The 25,722-nt window shown below is 40.8% G+C and overlaps 2 protein-coding genes across 6 annotated transcripts in view; one reads left to right on the top strand and one right to left on the bottom strand.

Annotated features, from left to right (window-relative positions):
* Positions 1-25,722, top strand: part of Atg4a (Autophagy-related 4a) — a 456,226-nt gene that overhangs the window by 281,759 nt on the left and 148,745 nt on the right. For all 4 annotated transcript variants that reach the window (XM_025306187.1, XM_025306185.1, XM_025306186.1 and 1 more), the window contains one exon: positions 21,069-21,147. In XM_025306187.1, the coding sequence (XP_025161972.1) occupies positions 21,069-21,147 (79 nt within the window). The remainder of the gene's footprint in view (positions 1-21,068; positions 21,148-25,722) is intronic.
* On the bottom strand, positions 8,832-9,775 carry LOC112590248 (uncharacterized). Of its 2 annotated transcripts, XR_003114077.1 has the most exons (3): positions 9,508-9,775; positions 9,132-9,299; positions 8,832-9,030 (listed from the first exon to the last, which is right to left on the bottom strand). XR_003114077.1 is itself a non-coding variant. In XM_025306193.1 (2 exons), exons 1-2 carry the CDS (start codon positions 9,763-9,765, stop codon positions 9,237-9,239), a joined length of 321 nt encoding a protein of 106 aa, XP_025161978.1. In that variant the 5' UTR covers positions 9,766-9,775; the 3' UTR covers positions 9,098-9,236. The 2 variants fall into 2 exon arrangements, 1 of the variants encoding a protein (XP_025161978.1); XM_025306193.1 differs by lacking the exon at positions 8,832-9,030 and having other exon boundaries at positions 9,098-9,299.

Below are 25,722 nucleotides of genomic sequence, written 5' to 3'. Positions count from 1 at the left end.
GCTAAGTCGACGGACACTAAGTCGACGGACACGGACGGACTTGGCGAACACTACCCAGATATGAACTCTAGATTTTTACAACAGGGCACTGTTTCCTGTTATGAAATTTTCCTGAATCGCCTTTCATTTGGCGTGACGGCTGTTCCCCAGATGGGTCTGTTTCCTATGCCCATTGTTATATTAAAAGAATAGAAGTTCGAAAGGAGAGAAAGAAAGAAAAAAAAAAAGATTTTTTAATTAATTGTCCGGAGTTTTTTTCATTTTTTTTGGTAACGCAGGGGAAATCAATCATGGATACCCCCGATCCTTTGGGGGGGGGTCGGGGGTTATGTCAGACTCTTACTGACTAAGACCCTTGCGGGATGTCTATCATTCGGACCGTGGTGGGGGGAGTCAGGGGAACTACTCTCGTATTCCCTCCCCGACACTCCGGCCCCAGAGCTCTCCGGGAGCCCCTCGCCTTGAGTATCGCGCCATGTCCCACTGAGGGAGTCCTGGGCGCGGTCCCCCGACCGGTTTCCCGGCCGGGTTGGCCTTCTGGTTTATACTTGGCAGAAGGGGACATCCACCCTCCCTCCGCACCCCCCACTGCTCCCCTCCGAAGGAGGGGGGTCGGGGGAGTGGAGCCCAGCCCCAAACCGGGCTTCCACTCCCCCTTCACCTACCCTATCCGACGCCTAGGGGGGAGGCGGGTTGGTATCACATACCCCCTTCCCCCCGCGCGTTCGAAGACGAGCCCGAGGCGGCCGAGGAGGCGGCCTCCGGCGAGCGGGTGGCCTATCCTCCTCCTCGGCCAGCGTCCCCTCGGGCCCGCTGCCCATACCCGGGGAGCGCCGCCCTCCCCGCTACTCTCTGCGACGGTTTCCGGGGCGACGATCCCAATCAGCGGCTTCCTCCCGCGACATTACATCGCGACAGAAGAGGCCGCCGCTCCCTATACCTCCTCGCTCCCGCACATGGCTTGCACCATGCGCGGGAGTGAGAAATCTTGCTCCCTGCACCCCACCGCCCGGGCGAGGACACCACGCTCCTGGCTCCATGCCTCGCACTCGGCCAGGATATGGTGCACGGTGTCGTCTCGCTCCGAGCAGTGGTGGCACCCGGTGGTGGGTTCCTTCTTGATCCGGTGCAGGTAATGTCCGAAACTGCCGTGCCCCGTCATCACCTGCACCAGATGATACGTTAGTCCGCGCCCCCTCCTGCATTGCATTTCCGCCAGGCAGGAGCGGACAGCCTCCGTCGTCAGTCGCCCAAACTCCCGTGGAGCGGACATTACATCCGTCCATCGTTCGAAAGTTCGGGCGACCGCCTGGGATCTCAGGGCCGCCAGACCCCTAGCCGATACTGCCTCCCCCCTCTCGTGGAGCTCTCGTATCTTTTAATAGAGGACACTTCGCTCCTCAGCTAGGAGCTCCATAGGGGGGAGCCGGCCAGGGTCATCGCCGCCATGTACGATATGGAGCGGAACCCCCGTATCGCCCTCACGACCACCGTCCTTAGCGCCTGGCGCATAAGGCTTTTGCCCTGGACGGTGGCCATTAACTGGGGCGCCCCATAGAGGGCGATCGAGAGAACCACTCCCACGTACAGGCGGCGCGCGTGCCACCCCGGGCCCCCCTGGGTTCGCATTATTCCGGCAAGCGCCAGACCTGCTCTCCTCACCGGGGGGCCAGGTCCCTAAAGTGGGTCCTGAAATCCCAACGGCTGTCCAACGTCAGGCCCAGATATTTTATCTTGAACGCGAATGCGGATTCCGCCCACCGAGACCTGGGTCTCCGGCGGCTCCCCACGGCTGCCGTCATGGAAGAAGACGGCTTCCGTTTTCTGGGGCGCCACCTTCAGACTCAGGCCTTCGATGGTTCCCACCACCGAGGCCAGCGCCACCTCCGCTTAGAGGCGGGCCTCCCCCCAGTTCTCGCCCACGGCCACCATTAACATATCATCCGCGTAGCAGATGACGTGGCAACCGGGGGGAGAGGCGTGCGCAATACCCTATCGAACGCGATGTCCTATAGCAGAGGGTCCAATACGGACCCCTGCGAGACACCGCGTTCCATGTTCTGCCGGCCCCCCTCTCTTGGAGTAGGCAAGGTCCCTGTTCCCAAAGTAGGCCGCCAATATGCGCCGGAGATAGGCGGGCACCCGATGGTTATCGAGGGCCCGCCCAATCTCCGGCCAAGGCAGGGTGTTGAAGGCGTTCATTATGTCTAAAGACACCTCCAAGAACACTCCGCCCTCCTCCTCCACGACGGCACGGGTCAGGTCCCGGACGTGTTGTATCGCATCGAGCGTCAACCGTCCGGGCCTGAACCCGTATTGCCTGTCGTGGAGATCCGGCCCCTCTGAGGACAAGTGCTGGACGAGGCGGTCCGCGATGATGCGTTCCAGCATCTTGCCCGCCTCGTCCAGCAGGCAAATCGGCCTGTAGGCAGGCGGCCCGCCGGGTATCTTGCTGGCCTTTGGGAGGAGGACCAATTTGGCCTCCTTCCAGGGGGAAAACCTCCCTAATGCACCCGTTCATTACCCCTCTCGTGGCTGCGGCCATGTTCCCTTCGCTGAGGGCGAGAGCCCAGGCGCGGCCAGGAATGCCGTCGGGGCCCGGGGCCTTGCCACTGGCCCCTAGCTTTTTTCTGACTCTGGTGAACTCCTCCGGACCGACCTCCAATCCTTCGCTTCACTCCCCTCTCTCCGGGTAGGGGAGCTGGGGAGGGCCCCCCTCCACCCTCGGAAAGAGGGTATCGAGGAGCCTCTCGAGATCCTGGAGGTAATTGTCCGGAGTTCGCAGGACTTAACATAACAAATTACAAAAAACTAAGTTGAAATTTGTAATCAGCGACCCAAAAAAACATTTGATAAAAATTCTGTAACAATAGTTATAACACTAAAAATTCAATACAACACGAAAATGATCTGGACACACGGGTGCGTCCGTGCTACTTACGGCACGGTTTTGGCTGGACGCACCGGTGCGTCCGTGCCACGGAAGGGGTTAATTTGACAAGTTCGAGGAGCCAAATTTATTTAGGTTGGCCGAGTTGTGGGCCCAGCCGAATGAGGCGCTCTCCGATGCGCGCGCGCCTTAATCAGATTACTCCGCATCTTGTGGCCGGGAAGAAGACAATATGGCGACGGCCCCTAAAGTGTACCAGGTATGTAAATATGAAATCGGAATTTTTGTATATAAAATACACGTTTATATAAATTTTTTTATATATATATTTTATAAGTTTATATATAAAATACACATTTATTGTATGAAAATAATAAAAAAATTTTACCAGGTATGTAAATATAAAACTGGAATTTTTGTATAGAAAATACACGTTTATTGTATGAAAATGATAAAAAATATTTTACTCGAAGTATTGCCCATCGCTAGCTATACATTTACCCACCTGTCTGACAATTTGTGAATGTCACGCCAAAAAAACTGTTGCTCTTTTGAGGCAAACCAGTCATCGAGCCATTTTCGTACATTTTCGTAAGAAGTGAAGCGCTGCTCAGCAAGTGCGTGTCCCATCGAAATAAGTAGTAATCGGACGGAGCCAAGTCTGGTGAGTAAGCCGCATGCGGAAGTATCCAACTAGTCCCAAGGAAGTCCCAACTAAACGCCTCAATCGTTTCCTTCACCAGTTTTACTGTGTGTGATGGTGCATTATCATGAAGCAAAATCACTTTGTGTTGCCTTTTTTTATATTCTGGTCGTTTTTCACGCAAAGCTTGATTCAAATCGATCATTTGTTGTCGGTAGCGTTCAGTATTAACGGTTTCGCCAGGTTTTAGCAGCTCATAATAGATCACACCCTTCTTATCCCACCAAACACAGAGCATTGTCTTTCGTTCATAGCGATTTGGCCTTGCAGTCGATGTCAATGGTTCGCCTGGAGTTAACCATGATCTTTTACGCTTAGGATTCTCAAAATATATCCACTTTTCATCGCCAGTCACAATTCGATAGAGAAATGACTTTTTTTTGTACCTGGCGAGCAGCATTTCGCAAGTGGTTTTTCGGTTTTTCTGCTGTTTTTCGTTCAGTTCATGTGGAACCCATTTTCCCATCTTCTGGATCTTTCCCATGGCTTTCAAACGTATGGAGTCGGCTTCTCGTGTTACATTTAATTGATCCGCGAGTTGTTGTTGCGTTTGAACGTAATCCTTATCCAACAATGCTTGCTATTCGCTGTCATCAAACTTTTTCGGTGGTCTTCCACGTTCTTCGTTCCTCACGTCAAAATCGCCACGTTTGAATTTTTTAAACCACTCAAAGCACTGTGATTTACCAAGAGCATGCTCACCGTATGCTTCGACAAGCATTCGATGCGATTCTGCAGCAGTTTTCTTCAAATGGTAACAGAAAATCAATGCTGTCCGCAAATCGTAGCTTTCAGGCACAAAATTCAACATGTTCAACGCTATTACAAACTGCTATTGTATGAAACTTGTATTGTTGTGAGTTGAAAATCTTTGTCAGATGTTAACAAATAGACATGGCGCCAATGACGCGGTTTGACGGTAACTACATTGACAGCTGGGGCCATCTGTGGGCAAATTCCGGTTTCATATATACAGACCTGATAAACACAGCGTGCGAGCCTTGGAGATAAAATATATATATCGTTCAATCGTTCAACAGAGTTAAAGTTTTCCAGAACTGCCTACTACACAATGTTCTTTTTCAAGTTTTCTCATTGGATGTATGCATTTCCGATTTCTTTTTCTATTTTTTTTTCAGTTCGACTTCTTCGTCTAAAAATAAGATTATAAGAGCCAATTTATTGTCGCAGGATGATCCATCTATTGTGACTGTAACGTCAATTGACGGACAGTTACCGGAACAGTCTGAACATATGCATTAATTGTCGTGTCGGTGCCGGTACGTGTCGCTGCCGGTACGCGACGGTCCGTGCCATATAGTGTAAATCGATCTTAACGCGGCAAGCGATGTCTAATGAGATGAGAACATGACTTTCCTGAAAAAAGGTAACGCTCATATGATATCACGCGGCATGCATATGGGTGCGTTCCCACTGAGTGCGTCATGCGTTATATCGTTCGTTTGCGTCATGACTTAACCAATCAAATTATTTCTTTGGGGCGAGCGCGTCGTGAGTCGCGTCGTCCAAATGGAACGATTTGATTGTTTAAATCCTGACGCACACGGACAATGCAACGCATGACGCACTTAGTGGGATTGCTGAACTGGTGCAACTAGTTGGTGATGGTGGTGGAAGTGAGATAAGAAAACCTACGTTTGTTTCACTTTAACTTATTGCACCAGTTCAATAGTGTAGACAAAACGAACAGGCCTAATACTACAACCGTTTTCTGAGTGTTACCGTTTCGTTGTGTTAATGAAAAATAGATTGCAATCTTGATGATGCATGTATGCAGGAAGGTGACGAAGTAATTGTAAATATAATTTGATTTATAAAAAAAGGTGTGATATCCGTACAAAAGTTACCTTTAAAAAAAAAAGTAAAAAAAGACGCCAAGTTCACGCGCTTACTTGTGTGAATATAATTGTGCGAAAACTAATGCCTCTATAAAGAACACTTATAAAATATATTTTATTTATAAAATAAATCTAAGAACGTTTAACATTAAGTATTAATATGTAAATTTCTATTTTCTACAAAATAAGTGATATTGTTACGTCCTGCGGACTCCGCGTACTCTAAATTCGTTTATCAAGTAAGGCAAATTAAATTTTACATTATATGACCAAATGTTCATGTTCCACAACCCTTTGAGCACAGTGACGTCATACACACAGATTTCTCTTTTTTTCTCTCTGTTTTAATCATCGAAGTTTCACTATTTCTATCAGAAAGACCAGCTGAGTTATTTTAGCCAGACGTTTTCCTTTCCAAATAACCTTGAATAGCTTCCTGCTTAGAGCAACAATTTTCTTTGAAGACGGACCGACCAGACAATCTTTCATACTGTCATATAACTCTACTAGCCTTTGATCTTCGGAAACTCATGCGTTTTCCTACGTTTCTTCATAAATTTTATTGCGCGCAAATTCTGACTAGACCTACTGAAACTTTGAAGTCTTTCACTGCCATAGATACCCGATCCTTTACAATATTTATCTTAGGCCTCCCTAAAACCCCACCTCTGGAAAGTTTTGCAACAAAATCCTATACCCATATTTGGACATAAACCTTAGAGCCTTGATACAACTTCTAAAACCCCACCCTCTCGACCGAGGTGATGTTTTGAGTAAAACGAAAAGGCTATGCCACTTCTCGACCGACCCCGACAGCCAGGACAGAATATTCTCTTCAGCACCCCTTCAGGGTCTCTTAACAATCTAGCCTACTAGTGGCTTAGACAGATCAGTGTTTCACCAGTCGTTAATTATTCTGTGCAACGATCTCGTGCATTTTTGGACTATCGTGAACAATTCAGCTGAAACCAGCTTCCTATTCTTGGCACAGAACTTGAGTCATCCACCCTCGCAGACCCGCAGTAGTTGGTCTTCTCATTATCGACTAATATCATAGAAGCAGCAGTAAGTTATTTATACTTTCTTTGGACTGATTGACCTTTTCTTTTCATATTTTCTTTTTTTTCTTTTCTCTCTTTTCTTTTCCTTTCCTTTTTCTTCCTTTTTTCTATCCCTCTTGGCATTCCTCCTTAATTGTGAAATCCGGTGTCAGTGGCCCAATCTTATCGATCTCAGTCGGACACAACGAACACGGAATTTTGCTCAGACCGCGATTAGTTATACATATATATATATATGTATATATATATATATATATCAGGTGTAGTAAAAAGAAATCCATTATTTTTCCAATAGATGGCTTTAGTTATCTGTATCTCGCGTTTTATAAGTCCGATCGGGTTCCACTAGATGGCGTTAGAAAGATGAGATTTCGTACTAAAAAAACTTTTCTGACAGTTTTGTGATTAATTGACTCAGTTTTGTTTGAGCGCGCGTCAAAGATGGACACTAGCAAAGAGAAAATACGCTATATTTTACAGTTTTTCTTCGATAAAGGCGAAAACGCAAGCCAGGCGGCTGAAAATGTGAATAGTGTTTATTGTCCTGATACTGTAACAGCTAATCACGCGCAATTTTGGTTTCGTCGATTCCGTTCCGGTAATTTCGATGTCAAAGATGCACCATGCACTGGAAGGCAAATTGTCGAAAATATCGATAAAATCATGGACATTGTCGAGTCCGACCGTCATATAAGCACTGTTTCGATTGCCCAAGAGCTAAAGATTGCACAAAAAACCGTTTGGAACCATTTGAATAAGGCTGGATACAAAAAGAAGCTCGATGTATGGGTGCCACACGAGTTAACGCAAAAAAACCTCTTGGACCGAATTTCCATCTGCGAATCGCTGCTGAATCGCAACAAAATCGTCCCATTTCTGAAGCGGTTGGTCACTGGTGATGAAAAGTGGATCACTTACGACAACGTCAAGCGAAAACGGTGGTGGTCGAATCGCGGTGAGCCGGCGGAAACGGTGGCCAAGCCAGGATTGACGGTCAGGAAGGTTTTGCTGTGTGTTTGGTGGGATTGGCAGGGAATTATCTACTATGAGCTGCTCCCCTACGGCAAAACTCTTAACTCGGAACTGTACTGTCCACAATTGGACCGTCTGAAAGAAGCAATCGCCCAGAAGCGGCCAGCTTTGGCCAATAGGAGAGGAATTGTGTTCTATCAAGACAACGCCAGGCCACACACATCGATAGTGACTCGCCAGAAGCTCCGGGAGCTTGGTTGGGAGGTTCTTATGCATCCACCTTATAGTCCGGACCTGGCACCAAGTGATTACCATCTGTTCCTGTCCATGGCGAACAATTTTGCTGGTGAAAAATTCGCTTCAAGAGAGGCTTGTGAAAATCGACAGTCTCAATTTTTTGCCAATAGGGACAAGGGCTTCTATGAGAGAGGCATAATGAAATTACCTTCAAAATGGCAACAAGTTATCGAACAAAACGGCGCATATTTGACCTAAATCGGATCATTCTAACTATAGTAGTTAAAGCCTTCAATTTCATGCAAAAATAATGGATTTCTTTTTACTACACCTGATATATATATATATATATATATAGGGTGCACGATTTATCTGAAGACATTGAAATATCTCGAGAACTATGCATTGGATAAAAAAAGTGGTTAATGAAAGTTGTTAGCCTCGAAGGGGGACATCCAATGACATCAAACTCGACCTCCCACCCCACCCCTTGGGGGTGAGGGTTGGGGGCAACTTTGAAATCTTAAATAGGAACCCTCATTTTTTATTGCAGTTACGGATTCTACGCCACAAAATACGTAAATTTTGTCCGAAACTTTTTTTTTTATTCGTGATAGATGACGCTGTAATCGCAAAAAATTATATTTTCCGCAATTCTCCAGAAATGATCATTGGATTGAGAAATAAAAAATACCTGTTCAATATTTTTAAAGAACATAATAAATCCCCCCCATCCTCTCGGGGTAGGGTGGATGATAACGTTCAAATCTCAAATGGGGACCCACATTTTTCATTGCAGAATTAGATTGTACGTGAAATTTTTATTGAAACAATTTTTTTCATTCATGATAGATAGCGTTGAATTTTTCCGAGAAACTACTTTTAGCGTTACATAGGAACAACGACGAGGATATAGTAGTTTTATGTTCCCTTCGGGTGCTTTTTTAATGTGAGTCCCCTTGCCTCTCACTGTTCAATTAATTAGAGTAAGTGTTCGAAATTTTTACCTTCAACTTCAATACACTTATTGATCCTTTTTTCAAATGACTGTACACAGGATAGAAGCATATCTGCGGGAGTTTCAGCGCAAGCGTTTCTTATGTGTTCTACCATGTTTTCACGAGTTGTTGGCACTTGTTGATAAACCTTATCTTTTAGGTAACCCCACAGAAAGAAATCCGGCGATGTCAAATCAGGCGACCTAGCAGGCCAATTAATCGGGCCACCTCTGCCAATCCACCGACCATTGTAATCATAGTCTAATATTTCCCGTGCTGCTATTGAATTATGCGCTGGGCAACCGTCATGCTGAAACCACATACTTTGTCGAACGTCCAAGGCAACATCATCAAGTAGTGGTGGTAGTTCCTTTTCCAGGAAATTTCGATATTTGATTCCATTCAAATTACCTTCAATAAAATAAGGACCAATGAGTCTGTTCCCCATGATTCCACACCAAACGTTAATCGACCAAGGACGTTGATGTTCAACTTGTCGTAACCAGTGGGGATTTTCTACACTCCAGTAATGCATGTTATGTCGATTAACGCCACCATGGTTTGTGAATGTAGACTCATCTGAAAATAGTACATTAGCAATGAAATTGGGGTTCGTTTGCATTTGTTGAAGTGCCCATTCACAAAACACCACTCGATTATGAAAATCATCGCCATGAAGTTCTTGATGCAGTGAAATGTGATATGGGTGATATTTATGACGATGCAATATTCTGCGAATACTATCTCCGGAAATTCTGAAATCGCGATGTAATTGCCGAGTGCTTACCTGTGGGTTGTGGTGAACAGCTGCTAGCATAGCTATTTCATTAACTTCTCCTGTAACAGTTGTTCTTCGTTTTCTTTTTTTAGTTTGTACGCTGCCATCCGAGATAAAGGCAGTCACAACTTTGTAAAAAAAAGAACGTGAGCGAACATTGTCTGGAAAACGCTTAGCATACAAGGCAACAGCATCGTCAACATTCCTCCTACATTCACCATAAATCAGAATCATTTCAATTTTTTCTTCTACGGTTGCAGAATTCATTTTCCACTTGCAATTCTGTTCAAAGAATGAAGGGTAGATATGCAGGTAATAAAAACTAGTCAAGTAAAATGAAATTGTTAGAGATGCTTTCAGTTCTAATTCTGAAAGAAAAGTGAGCTCTGACCGCATTGCACTGCCTTTTATAATAAGTCGTAGTTCGCCATACACCCACAGTGGCGCGTCGAGCAGTTCCCTCTTCGATTCGGGTTCCCATTTGAGATTTGAACGTTACCATCCACCCTACCCCGAGAGGATGGGGGGGAATAACTTTTATTATGTTCTTTAAAAATATTGAACAGGTATTTTTTATTTCTCAATCCAATGATCATTTCTGGAGAATTGCGGAAAATATAATTTTTTGCGATTACAGCGTCATCTATCACGAATAAAAAAAAAAGTTTCGGACAAAATTTACGTATTTTGTGGCGTAGAATCCGTATCTGCAATAAAAAAAGGGGGTTTCCATTTAAAATTTCAAAGTTGCCCCCAACCCTCACCCCCAAGGGATGGGGTGGGAGGTCGAGTTTGATGTCATTGGATGTCCCCCTTCGAGGCTAACAACTTTCATTAACCACTTTTTTTATCCAATGCATAGTTCTCGAGATATTTCAATGTCTTCAGATAAATCGTGCACCCTGTATATATGTATGTGAGTATGTGTATGTATATATATATATATATATATACATACACATTATAAAATCTTACCAATTCTATTTCATTGTAAACTTCCGCCTAACCATCAGTAAAACAAGTTATTTGTAATTATAAGCCAATCACGTTTTCTAATTAATTATTCAAAACAAAAATTCTCCCTTCCCCCCACTGTCGCTCACGGTCCTATCCCAGGTAAAGGGATTCAGTTCCTTGACCTAAATAAAGGACCATCGACGTACGTCCGCGCCAGATAAAGGGGTCATTCCGATTTTTGATCTGCACCGCAGACTTACGAGTATGTCGGAGCTTGCGTCAAAGCAAGCATCAAGTTACGTTCTTCTTCCAGGACGTAACAATATCATGAAGTTAGGCCAAGTAAAAATTAAATAAAAATAAAGGAGAACTGTGTAAAAGTAAATGTTTTTATAAAAAAATATTTTATTTAAAAGATATAAAAATTCTAAAAACGTTAGAATAAAATATTAATATGTAAACTTTTATTTTCTACAAAAGAAGTGATATCATGTAATTAGGCCAAATAAAAGAAATATAATTAGATAATGGTAAATGCTGTTATTAAAAATTCACATAAAAAATACTTGGCGTGTCCCCTAACATGCTGAGTTACATTAATGAATTACTCTTTACTGAGTTACATTATTTATTGAACTTGGGCACGCCAAGTGTTTTTTGTGCGAATTTTTAATAATAGCATTTACTATTATATAGGGTGTCTTATTTTAATATCCTACCCCAAATAACTCTTCAGTATTGAAGTTCCAAGGAAAATTATCTGAATAAAAATTGTAGGAATTTAAGTGAGTTACCTTATGATGACAGACTTTGACCTTAACCTCTATTTTCATTCTCATTTGAAGGTCAACTTGCGTTTTTTAAACGAGAACCCGTACTTTTTGTTACGCTGTTCTTTTCTACTAATTAATTTAAACAACTTTTGTCTAAAATATTTTTTTATTTATCTAATATTTTTTGAAATATTTGAGGAAGACTTCATAACTTTTCAATATTTAACTTACGATATCTATTTGTCTGAAGAAAAAGTGGTACTAGACTTTCTTGCTTTATTTAGTCTTAAGAATATATTGTTACAATAGCTCTAATTTTTGTTAATTTGATGATTTTGAAATTTCCAAAAATCAGTAAGTTAACAGAAGCCAAGGCGCTATTGTAACAATATATTCTTGAGACTAAGTGAAGCAAGAAAGTCTAGTACCACTTTTTCTTCCGACAAATAATTAGTGAGATATCGTAAATTAAATATTGGAAAAGTTATCAAGTTTTCCTCAAATATCTAAAAAAAATATTAGACAAATAAAAAATGTTTTGACAAAAGTTGTTCAAATTAACTAGTAGGAAAAAGTGTAATAAAATATAAGGATTCCCATTTAAAAAATGCAAGTTGACCTTCAAATGACCTTGAAAATAGAGGAATACACTTAAATCCCTACAACTTTTGTTCAGATCATTTTCTTTGAAACTTCAATACTGAAGAGTTAATTGGAATGGGACATTAAAATGGGATACCCTGTATAATTATATTTTTTTATTTGGCCTAATCACATGATATCATTTCTTTTGTAGAAAATAAAAGTTTACATATTAATATTTTATTCTGTTTTTAGAATTATTATATTTTTAAAATAAAATATTTTTTTATAAAAATATTTACTTTTGTACCGTTCTTCTTTATTTTTATTTAATTTTTACTTGGTCTAACTTCATGATATCATTTGTTTTGTAGAAAATAGAAATTTACATATTAATATTTAATGTTAACGTTCTTAGATTTATTTTATAAGTTAACGTTCTTACATTTATTTTATAAATAAAATATATTTTATAAGTGTTTTTTATAAAGGCATTAGCTTTTGTACAATTATATTCATACAAGTGAACTTGCTGTCTTTTTTACTTATTTTTTAAATTAGTTAAACGACTCCGTTACTACATATGCTATCTGTGCCCGCTTCATTCTTTCCGCGACACGTTCTGTAGGCATCTTCCCGTAAACATGAGACGACAAATACATTTGGAAGTCATTCTTCATATGTAGGGTGTCCCATAATTGTAACACACCAACTCCATAGGCAAATAGATCAAAGCGAGAGAGACGAGAAAGTCCTATTCCATTTAGCGATATCTCGTATAGTTTTTTAGTAATAACCGTGTAAAGTTTGGCGTTTGTCACGCCCATTATGGTACACCTTATATACAGGGTGTCTTATAACTAATGTTGCAGAGCTCGTGAAGACATAGAGCGGGTTAAGACAAATATAAAAGTCCTATACCATTTTGTGAGATTCGCAATAATTATGGAGTTATTAATGATAGAAATCTGGGGAATGAGCGCGCGTCGAGACGCTATGGGAGGAACATTAAGCGTGCTCAGGCTAGAGCGCTGCCCAGTCGACCCACGAACTGTTGCCGGCGCGCGGCAACATATATGATCTCATTTTGAAGTCATTGTGATTTTTTGTTTAAACGATAATATAGCTTATATTCATATATATACAATGTCCGAAAAACATTTTAGAGATATCATATTTCTAAAATGTTTTTTGGACATGTATATGTGTTACATCCTGCGGACTCCGGGCAATGAAAAATGTCTTCTTCTCTCACAAACTTCTATTCTCCGAATATAACAAAGGTCATAGGAAACAGACACATCTGGCAAACATCCGTCACGTCAAATCGAAGACGATACAAAGAAATTCCACAACAAAAAACAGTACCCTGTTGTGAAAATCTACACGCCTTTGTCCAGAATTTATATCTGGATAGTGTTCACCAAATATGTCCGTCGGCCTAGCTATAAAATTTCAAACTCTGCGCTAACAAATCTCCAGTAAAACAAAGCAACTCAAAACACTCCTGCTCTAAAACCTTGAAACCTACATCTCCCTAATCTAAAACCATATGCCTAACCATAGTCTAACAAAGCTTAAAAGTCGTAAAATTTTATCTTAGTCTTTGATTTTCGGCATCTTGACTTTTTCATCTGGCCACTTTTTTTTCTTTTTTGGTAACCTAGGGGGAAATCCCTACCGGATACCCTCGGGCCCTGTGGGAAGCCCGAGGATTATGTAGGGCTTGCACCCACTAAAACCTCCTGGGGGTACCTTTCCTGCCCTCTAGCGTGATTGTCTCCAGCGGTAATATGAACTGTTTCCACATTCCTTACACAACCGCCACGCTCGGCCTATTAAGGTCGTCACCCTCTGTCCCCCACGCATGACAGAGCCCAAGAGAGAGTGGAGAGGGGAGAGGTGAGCGTACTTATGCCTTCCAATACCCGGGTACTTCGGATCCAAAGGGTCAAAGTCGTATCCGGGCTAGAGGACGCTGCTCCGTACTCGACCTCTGCTCCAACTCCTCCCCCCAGCCCGGGGAGGGGGAGTTATTGATATTGTTACAACTCAACCCAGTCCCCGGGCTGGGGTTCGGGCTCTATCGGAACGTACGTGGGGAACCAAGGCCGGGCGTCGTCTCCCTCTTAGAAAAAGAGGGCCACCCAGCCTTTGCCAGCCAACGCTGCAGGCCGGCGGGGGAGGGGAGGATACCACCTCCTCCCCCAACCCCACCTCCGGTGTTCGAGGTGGAGTGAGACAGGTCCGGGCCCACACCCGGACCTGCCCCCGTTCATCCACCACCCGCTTCCCTCCACGGAGGGAAGACGGGTCGGCGGATGTCCTCACCCGGGTCACTACACCCGAGTGAAGGGTCCTATTATGACCCGGTCGCACAGCTTCGCCGATCCCCCTCACCGCGGCAGGGGAGGGAGGCCTCCTCTCAACACGAGAAGGTGCCAACACTCCGTCTGAACCACAGCGGACATAAGGGGCCTCATATTCTCTCCTCTGTCTGTCTGTGAGGACGTAGTCCTCATAGAAGGCTTTTCCTCTCTCTCCCTGCATTTGGCCAGTTGACTCCGTGCTAGCCGAAGCTCCTTTCTTACCGCCTTCAGCGTCGCCTCTCCTATCTGCTTGCCTTTTTGCAACTTCTCTTTTTCAAGGGCTTCAGAGTCCATCCTTTTGGCCATCTCCTCCCTCCATTCAAGATTCAGTCTCAATTCCCTCCTGAGACGAGCCCTATCCTCGTAAAGCCTCTTCGCCTTACTAACCAAATCCCAGGAATAATCCCTAGTAGATTTGAGGAACCTATCGATTCCTTCTCCCCTCTCTCCCTTTATTTTGTATTCATCCTGAACCAGCCCCCACAAGACTATCACAGTCCCCAGGCGCTGGTCCCACTTATCCCATTTCTCCCGGGAATAGGTGAAATCCGCCGGAATTACCGGATCCTCATCCAATGATATCGTGGTGACGAACGAGGCGTTCCTCGCCTCAAACGCCCCCGCTGTTCCTGAGGATCCGTTCCCCGCTTCGCTTTCCTTCCCCCTCCGCCTCTTCTTCCCATCCTTTTTTGTTTAATCTGTCATTTTTGGTTTCATCCCACCACTCCTGGCGGCTCGACGGACCGGGCATGCCCGCACCGGCAGAGACGTGACCTACTGGTGTCCCCGAGTTCCCCCGGCGAGTCCGTCTATTCCTCTGGCCCGAGGAGAGGCATCTCGGGCTCGGGGGATCCAGCCCCCTACTCCCGCTCCACCCCCATTACTGGGGGTGAGCTGGTTTCAGGGGCCTCCGGCCTCCGACCTTCGAGGTACCGCCAGGAGCGCCGCCACGCGGGGGGCCCCGTGGAAAGAGTAAGGTCACCGCCGTCGCGACCGACGGGACCTCTCCCCCACGGCAGCCAGCAATGCTCCGCCACTCGAGGGGTGGGTTTAGGGATGACGCGATCCCCATCCCCCGGGCTCACCCCGGGGGGACCCGGCCCCGACTTCGAAATACGTCCGAGCGGCCCGGGTCCCCCCCGCCACCTCGGGTACCGTGAGGGTCCCAGACCTCACAGTGTGCAGACCCGAGTGTGACCCGTCCCTTAAGGCTGCCGGAGCACCGCCGTGCAATGCCCTAAGGGACGGAACTCTCACAGGGTGGAGTCCTGCCCTTCCGACTGCCGGAGCATCGGCGTGCAATGTCGGAGGGATGGTGTCCCCACCCTTCTTTCCTAAATATGGTCGAGGGTGGCCAACTGGCCACCCCGCCAACATTACCCTGGGTGCTCTTGGTCCAGTCCCTCAATACAGACCACTCCGGCATAGTAAAACCTACCAGGGGCCAAAGCCCCCGCCGGCACAGCTCTGTACATCACTGGGACCTTCAAGCCTCCCCACCACGACAAGGTGGCACCCGCGGGGAGGTCCATCTGGCCACTTGTATACATTTCTTTATCCCACCAGAACCACCACCACCGCACTTTTTATACCTAACTCATTCGACCAATCATAACCTATCCACCCAAAATTATGAAACATCTACGCTCCACCCCTTATCCCATCTATACTCATGTCTTCTAGAACTAACTGTCTCTTCCCATGAGGTTTTTAACCTCACCCTTAATTTCTAATGGCTAAAACTTTTTCCCACTAAGGTCAACCAGGACCAATACTAAAAATTTACTAATTAAATTTTTGACATCATTGGGCTCCCCTTAGGGCTTCACCCCTTCCCCAAAGGTCATCTCTCTGCCTACCCTGGGTCCTGCCTCCGGTCATCTGTATAAAAACCGCGACATACGCCTCCGCGAGCATTCAGATATTCCAGGATTCAGATATTCAGATTTTGAGTATTCGAGCATTCAGATATTCGAGAATTCAGGTATTCGAGTATTCAGATATTCGAGGATTCAGATATTCAGATTTTGAGTATTCGAGCATTCAGATATTCGAGGATTCAGATATTCAGGCATTCAGACATTCAGATTTTAATAAAGCATGACTCAATTGTGGCAAGTGCGCAGTGTTTTCCACGTAGTGGAAGTGTATACCACTCTTAGTGAAGTCTCGCCAAACTTCCGCAATCAAATAATCATCCGTCAGCAAAATTGAGCATCCGGAAGTGAAACACCCACACAGACTATCTTCAGTTATTCTTTTCCTTGCGTGAAACAACCGGAATCAGCAGTAAGTTTATTTTCTTTATGTTCTATCTTCCTTACCGCCATTTTTATTAATTCTACCCTTTTTAAGATCTGTTTTAGTGGGCCATTATTATTATTCTGTGGTATCGATCCACCGAGTCCTCCACACTTTCGAGTCAGCTTACGGGATAAGAGACCCCGACGAATTTGAATATCAGATTCAATATCTCCGAACCATAATTAACATTGGACTAGAAATATTAGGAGTACAATTAAGTTTCTGCCGTTTGACAAAAGATGGCCCCACCAGAAGGTTATGTTGAAGTTGTCAGATGTAAAACATAATATCGTAAGTTTGGACATCTGGTAACAACATAACCTTGAACTATTAGTGACTCCGTATCAGCATCACATAATTTTTTTCGTGCGAAAATATCAAGTTTTGTGCCGAATAAACGTCATTTGCGGGAACTTTTGATTTACTTCTGTAATTTGAAGAAACCTGCAGCTGAGGCGCATCGATTGCTTGTAGAAGCATATGGTGAGACTGCTTTAAGTGAGAGAAGTTGTCGTGAGTGGTTTCAAAAGTTTAAAAGCGGTAAGTTTGACGTGGAAGACAAAGAACGTAGTGGAAGGCCGAAAGTGTACGAAAACACGGAATTGAAAACATTATTGGAGGAAGATTCGTGCCAAATGCAAGAAGAACTTGCACTTACATTAGAAGTGACTCAACAAGCAATTTCACATCGTTTAAAATCATTGGGAATGATTAAAAACAAGGAAATTGGGTTCCATATGAACTGAAGCCAAGAGACGTTGAACGCCGATTTTGCACATGTGAAATGCTACTTGCTAGGCATAAAAGAAATGGTCTTTTGCATTGTATAGTCACTGGTGATGAAAATTGGATTCACTACGATAACCCATAGAAGAGAAAATCACCACCTGGCCATGCTTCAACATCAACAGTCAAACCGAATATTCATGGAAAAAAACTCATGCTGTGTATTTGATGGAATCAGCTTGATGTCGTGTATTATGAGTTGCTCAAACCGAGCGAAACCATTACTGGCTCTCTACCGAGCACAATTAATGAGATTGAGCCGAGTATTCAAGGAAAAACGCGCCCATTATTACTCCAGACACGACAAAATTATTCTCCTACATGACAACGCTCGGCCACATGTTGCAAAACCGGTCAAAATCTATTTGGAAACACTTAATTGGGAAGTCCTACCCCACCCGCCGTATTCACCAGACATTGCCCCTTCCCATTATCACTTGTTCCGGTCGATGGCACATGGCCTGTCATGGCACAAAACCAGCGTTTTACATCATATGAAGATACTAAAAATTGGGTCGATTCGTGGATAGCCTCAAAAGATGAAGAGTTCTTCCGACGTGGTATCCGAATGCTGCCAGAAAGATGGGAAAAAGTAGTGGCTAGTGATGGACAATACTTTGAATAAAACGTAATGTACCGTACTTTCACAATAAATTCCTAATTTTTGATAGAAAACAGCGGAAACTTATTTATTGAGTTTTGTTATTCCTTTCTACATCTACCTGATGTCCTAGACTTTCTTTGGTTTGCGGGGAGAGGATCTTATTTTCCGCGACGAGCAGAACTACTGTCTCTTGCCATCAGTCCGCGCGAGTTGCTATCGACTTCCGAAGATAGCTCTGATTTGATAAGAATATTAACTGGTACTTGGTGCTCAACAAATTTGTTTGGTGAACTCGCGAATTCTTTTTCTATATTTGTATCTTGACTTTTATTTACCTAATTATCGATGATTGAAGAAAAAGTAAGCATTATGACTTTGATTGTTCGTAACTATAAATATCATCGTTCTGTAATTCGCAAAATTAATTCAAATTTTACTCTATTGGATAGTCGATATTTAATAGCCGATTTTTATTTAAATTTATAGTATATGTTACAGATGGGTGAAAATAACATAACAATGTATTTTATTTTCTATTTAAATAAAAAAAACCGTCCAAGCAACTGGCCAAATAGTGGAACGTTTATTTGTACGTCTAGCAAGTATAGTTGCACTTCTATAGATTTCACTTCTTTTCTGAACTTTTTATCGAAATAAATGAAGTGTTTCTGTAACATAATTTATGTAGCAATTATATACTAACAATAAGTGTATCCATTTGGATAAATGTATCATTATGAGAAAAATTATCACAGCAAATTGTTGATTGTTTTTCCTTAAGTTTAGTGTTCTTAAAAATACAAAAGCTTCAGCCGATTACATTTTTTTAAATAGAGAATGAAATATATCTTCATGTTATTTTCATTGACTTGTAACATATCTATAAGTTTAATAGTTAAATAAGAATCGGCTATTAAAATTCAACTATTCAATAAAGTAAAATTTGAATCCATTTTGCGAATTACAGAACGATATTTATTATAGTTACGAACAATTAAAGTCATAATGCCTACTTTTTCTTTAATTATCGATAATTAGATAGGTAAATAAAAATCAAGATCCAAATATAGAGTAGGATTTTGTAGTGGAAGTTTCAATTTTTTATGTAAAAAACTGAATATTCTTCTCAGATATTTTTGTGTGTGACACACTGTTAAAGCGATAAGAAAATTTCTTATTATATACAGAATATTGGTAACGTAATAGAGTGTTTTCTTGTATGTTAACTCTTTGAAGCATACATTTCTCTGTTCAACAGTTTTTCATGAAAATTTGCATATAATGGTTTTTTGATGTCGCTAATTATGAATCTGCTGTCGGAATTTTGAAATTCAAGACGGCGGATCCAATATGGCGGACCAAATTTTAAAAGATTTTCGATTTCCATGAAAATTGAGAGAAAAGATTTTCGATTTCCATGAGAATTGAGAGACCACCACCTTGTACCACTATATACAAGTAACAATGCTTTTCTCTCTGTAGTCGCCGTGCGCTCAGGATAGCACTAGAGACGTCGCTTCCGAACGACGTCTCTTAACGTTATCTAGAGAGAGGAGAATGTCGTGAACGTGGAGCGTCAGGTAGCTCAGTGGTTTAGAGCAGTCGACCGGCAAGCGAAAGACCCGGGTTTGATTCCCGGTCTAGCGACTACCGCGCTCTCGATATTTTTCTCTCTTCGGAATGAAAATAAAATGCAGGTCCCGAACGCACGGCGTCCCGTCGCCATCTAGTACGCCCTCCTTCTTTCATGGTCTCTCTCAATTCCATGAAAATGTATACATTGAAGTTTTTGGGGTCGCTGATTACGGATTCGCTGTTGTCTGTGCACAAAAGGAAGAAGCTTTGTGACCGCTCAAAACAAAAATAAAAAGTATAAAAAATGAAATAATAGAAAACAAAAGATTATGAAAGCATTAAAATGAAAGAAATAAAAAAATAAACGAAAAGGACAATGACAAAAAACAAAACATATAGCAAAAGGACAAAAGATAACAGAAACTGAAAAACAACAACAAACGGAGAAACAGAAACAAAGTAAAGAATGAGAAAAATAAAAATTTTCATAAATAAAAATACACATTTAAAAAAATTTTTTTTGAAATTTCCGGTATTAGTTACTATTATTTATCGGATTTCATAATAATAAGTTGGCAAAACTGCTCCAATTCTGACGGATTCATAATAGCGATGTTAAAAATTTCTATTTGCCGATTTTCATGGAAATAAAAAATTTTTTAAATTTTTCCGACATATTAGATCCGCCAACTTGAATTTCGAAATTCCGACAGCGGATTCATTACATAGGCACACCAAAAAAAAGTTGCTTGTTCGTTAGACTACATCACCATATCTATGTTTTCGGAGTCGCTGAATCCGAATCTGTTGTCCGTTTTATCTCATCACGTCAGGTTTCGTCCCTAACCTCAAAAATACCTCAGAATCGCTAAAATAGCGTTTTTGAAGCTGAACAGTGAACACTGGCGACTAAAATCTGTAGACAATAGACTACTTATGTTTTTGAAGATATTAAATTTGAATTTTGAAGTCAAATTAATCTTAACAGGTTAGAATTCCTTTTCAACTCTAAATATATCACAATTCTCTATTCATTTTTTCCTATTGTATATAATTCTTTTACTCTTAAAAGATCTATGGAGTGGCTTTCTTTTACGTTTGATTCGGATCAATCCCTTAGTTATTTGACGAAACATATGTAATCACATATGAATTATTTTTTGGTATTCTTCAAATCCAGAGTTAGTTAAGAATTAAAATATTAAAATTATATATCAGTTACTTTTTATAATGTTTATATGAATGATTAGCAGTTTAATATTGGAATATCTAAGCGACAAAGATAATTGATTTATAAAAATTACTTAAATTTGTATAATCAATATTTCTAATAGATGCAATCTATATTTCTAATAAAAATATCAATAAGTCATCATCAATATCATAATCATAAATCAATATCATATCAATCAATATCATAAAATCAATAGAAATAAATATGTTTGCTCATGCAAAACATATTTTTTTACAAAATCTGTCTTCTGCATTGCATGAATGGAAATATTAATCATTGATATGAATTTCAATGTTAAATAAGATATATTGATGGGTGTATTGGCAATTATTTTGTATATTTATCATTTAAAATACAAATTATGAAACGATAAAATCTGTTTACAGGCATCATTTAAGATCTCGCAATCTCTTGGAGTGATTGGAGGAAAACCTAATCTGGCGTTATATTTCATAGGATGCGTGGGTTTGTATATAATTTTATAAATATTATATAATTTAGCATTAAATACGAAATGCAATCTGAAATATAGAAATAGTTGGAAGAGTCTATTTTATTTAAGAAATTAGATAAAATTTTAAAACGTCAGCTATCGAAGGCCTGCCATATCTAGCGAAAAATTTAAATAAATATCTCAGCATGATAATGATTCATACGCTGATCTGTTAGTAGAAATTTCTTTACAATATTCTGGAAACACACATCGTCCTTAGAGACATTTATTATTGGGAGTACAAATTAGTTCAGTCCGTTTTTTTGTGTTAAAAGATGTATTTATTTCAAAACAAAATGAATAAACAGATCAATTAAAGTATTTTCCATCGCTGGCTACTACTTTCTCCCATTTCTCAGGCAATTTTCGAATTCCATCTCGAAAAAATGACTCGTCTTTTGAAGCGATCCAAGTTTGGAGCCAATTTTCGATTTCTGCGAAAGAAGTGAACCGGTGACCTGCCAAATCGTGTTGCATCCTTCGGAACAACCAGTAATCAGAAGGAGCAATGTACGGATTTCGTAGATTTTCAGGAATTCGGCGGGTGCGGTAAAACATCCCATTTGAGCGTTTCCAAATATTTTTTTACGACTTTTGCGACATGAGGCCGAGCATTGTCATGAAGAACACCTTTCAACGTCTTTCGGTTTCAGTTCATAGGCACCCAATTTACTTGTTTTTGAATAATTCCCATGTCTCTCAATCGTACAGAAACGGCTTGTTGAGTTACTCCCAATGATTCTGTAAGCTCCTCTTGTGTTTGACTCTGATCTTCTTCGAGTAATGCCTCTAATTCTTTGTCCTTGAATTTTTTTGGCTGTCCAGAGCGAGGCTTGTCTTCGACGTTGAAATCTCCATCCTTGAAACGTCGAAACCATTCCCTACATGATTTATCAGTTGGAGCAGCGTCACCATAAACTTCAACAAGTATTCGATGGGCTTTAGCTGCACTTTTCTTCCAATTAAAGCAGAAAATTAAAACCTCCCGCAAATGCTGCTTGGTTAACACAAAATTCGACATTTTCAATACTGTAAAAAGCAAGGTTTTTGTATGAAATTCAAAGCGATATAAACTGAATATTATTGGCAGATGTCTAACTTCTCTGAAACCGCCAAAATCGGCAGTCACTATGAACTATTCACAACAGCCGGAGCCATCTTTTGAAAACGGACCGAACTAATTTGTACACTCAATACTAAAATTTATGGCTGTAATAAATTTTCGATCATAAACTGTAAGTAGTAAAAATTCAAATTCCTTTGGCTTTTACCTACTGACAGCTGATTAAAAAGTTATGTGCGAAAGCGTTCCTCTTCATCAAATATTTGGATGGTTTCGAAAAGAATCATTTAATGTAGAATAAATTTAATGTAGAATAAATTTTAATAATTAGTCCAGTATTCATTTCGTGTAATAATTTATTTAATCAGTATTGATCGAATTGTAAAGATGTTGGAAAAATTTCGGTTTGTATCGCAGATCTTTTCATGTATTTTTTGCATGCGCAACCAGAGTTGTTTTAGTTCTCTCATGATCAGGATTCCACGAATTCACAATTTTTCCCCACACATTTTATATTAAATTGAAATTCTGGGACTTCGTTAGCTAATTAAGAACTTTAATTTCTGTATGTTGTACAAATCACTCTTACACTATGTGAAAGGTATAGATAACACTGTTATCCTGAATTAGTTGAATTGTCGGCATATCATCTACATAGATTCCACGAATGTTGAGTGACACGTTTTTCAGAATACCTACGTATTCAAAGGCATTCATAGGCGGCGACACTTCGACTAATTCATTTGAACACTGATGCACTGATCTACCTTCACAAATGATACGCCCGCTATTATAATCGCTAGGAACAATACATTTCGGATTTAAATACTGAAAGCCAATGGGCCTTCACACATGAAAGCGTCGATCAACTGCTAAAGAAAATACTTTCTCGTCAGTCTAGACAGTGCGCTCTCAATTTTTCGGTGGACTCATTTGCTCCAAACAAAATGTAACATGTTGTTTACCGTATGCATCAGTTAAAGACATCCTTTGGATAGATCTATAGCAATACATGTTTTATGCAATCGTCGTCGTACTGTCCACTCCGAAAATGATATATCTAATATATGCATGACATTTGATACCGTAGAAAAAAGATTATTTACTTGCCTCATCAATAATAGATTTTCAGGAATTGATAATCGCTGTTTTTATTATTTTTCCGCTTGTCTATGAAACTCTCTTCTTTTTTCTCTTGCCATCATCTAATCTATTCATACATAGTAGTCATGAAACAAGGAATGCAACGATCATCTTAATACGATCATCTTAGTATGTGCATCATACTCTCACATACTTATGATGCAGCTACGTCGATTTCCGTTAATTCTTTCGTTCCGGTGTATAATAAAATGTAATTACTACGGACAGAGCGCATCGTTGATGAATCGACATTAACATATGGAATGCGTACAATACACAATAGTGTCCTAACTTTTGTTAACTTGATGTTTGGAAATTTAAAAATCATTAAGTTAACGAAAGTTAGGGCACTATTGTAACAGCATATTCTTGAGACCAAATTGAATAAAAAAGTTTAGTACCCCCCACCCCACTCTTTCTTCCGACAGATAGTTATCGAGGTGACGTAAGCTAAATATTGAAAAAGTTACTAACAAAGAATATCCGCGAAGTGTCTCTGATTTCGACGAAATTTAGCATATTTGTAAAATAGACAAAAATAAGAGATCCATATTTTTTTTATCGGCAATGGCTCAGGTTTAAAGAATGAAACTGCTTCTCAAAGTTTCATTCCCTTTATATTATCTCGATAATTATTACAAATAGGAGAAAACTTTTTAAACAGGAATTGTACAGTTTTTTATGAAAAATAAAATAGGCCTGACTTAGATAAAAAAATATTTTTAACAATTAACAAAATAACCATGTCAAATTTAATTATTAACTTGTCAAATTCATTACATAGAGGAAAAATTAGCATTTTTCATTCTAAATCCATTTATATATAAGGTGTACATGAGTAAGTGATACAACCTTTTACCACATGATTTAGCATTACCGACAGCACTGCAGTTTAATTAAGTCGTATAGATATTGCATCATCTTCTTATTAGCAAATTTAGATGGTTGACTTTTTAACTGCTTGAACTAAGATCCTAGTACAAAAAGGTGTAGATACTTAAGGGGATCCTGGAGCTGTCTGTTTTATCGATACATTGATTTCAATCTTTTCAAACATTGATCTTTTTATTACCTACACAGATTAAAAAATCCTTTTCTACAATGAAAATATTTATAATAACGAAGTCCGGAAGACAAAGTTTTATGTAAAATTCAATGAAAAATTAAAAAAATTACAGTTTCGTTATCATGTTCTGCGTTAGCTCGTACCTTAAAGGGATCCTGGAGCGGCAACCGAACTCCAACGGGATTGCGCCCTCATTTGAACGGAACTAATAATATCGGTAATACCGATACTTTCAGTTCCGTTATCGACATTTATCGATATTTATATATAGACACATTCCGATGTATATTGCGAAAATATACATTATGAAATCATATAATATACATAATATACAGGGTGCACGATTTATCTGAAGACATTGAAATATCTCGAGAACCATGCATTGGATAAAAAAAAGTGGTTAATGAAAGTTGTTAGCCTCGAAGGGGGACATCCAATGATACCAAACTCGACCTCCCACCCCACCCCCTGGGGGTGGAGGTTGGGGGCAACTTTGAAATCTTAAATAGAAACCCCCATTTTTTATTGCAGATACGGATTCTACGCCACAAAATACGTAAATTTCGTCCGAAACTTTTTTTTTTATTCGTGATAGATGACGCTGTAATCGCAAAAAATTATATTTTCCGCAATTCTCCAGAAATGATCGGCATTGGAAACATTGGATTGAGAAATAAAAAATACCTGTTCAATATTTTTAAAGAACATAATAAATCCCTCCCCATCCTCTCGGGGTAGGGTGGATGATAACGTTCAAATCTCAAATGGGGACCCACATTTTTCATTGCAGAATTAGATTGTACGTGAAATTTTTATTGAAACAATTTTTTTCATTCGTGATAGATAGCGTTGAATTTTTCCGAGAAACTACTTTTAGCGTTACACAGGAACAACGACGAGGACGTAGTAGTTTTATGTTCCCTACGGGTACTTTTTTAATGTGAGTCCCCTTGCCTCTTACAGATCGGGGTGCTTTTTTAATGAGAGTCCTCTTGCCTCTCATTTCAATTAATTAGAATAAGTGTTCGAAATTGAAAGAAAAGTGAGCTCTGACCGCATTGCACTGCCTTTTATAATAAGCCGTAGTTCGCAATACACCCACAGTGGCGCGTCGAGCAGTTCCCTCTTCGATTCGGGTTCCCATTTGAGATTTGAACATTACCACCCACCCTACCCCGAGAGGATGGGGGGGAATAACTTTTATTATGTTCTTTAAAAATATTGAACAGGTATTTTTTATTTCTCAATTCAATGATCATTTCTGGAGAATTGCGG

Source organism: Harpegnathos saltator, unplaced genomic scaffold, assembly GCF_003227715.2.
Source record: "Harpegnathos saltator strain DR-91 unplaced genomic scaffold, Hsal_v8.6 scaffold765, whole genome shotgun sequence".
NCBI classification, from domain to species: domain Eukaryota; kingdom Metazoa; phylum Arthropoda; class Insecta; order Hymenoptera; family Formicidae; genus Harpegnathos; species Harpegnathos saltator.
This window is presented reverse-complemented; position numbering and strand designations above follow the sequence as displayed.

Excerpts from the sequence above, each read along its gene's own strand:
- LOC112590248 (XM_025306193.1), bottom strand. The coding sequence starts at position 9,765 with ATGAATTCTGCAACCGTAGAAGAAAAAATTGAAATGATTCTGATTTAT. Across the intron at positions 9,300-9,507 it reads CTGTTCACCACAACCCACAG|ATGAGTCTACATTCACAAAC; the intron begins GTAAGCACTCGG and ends TACTATTTTCAG.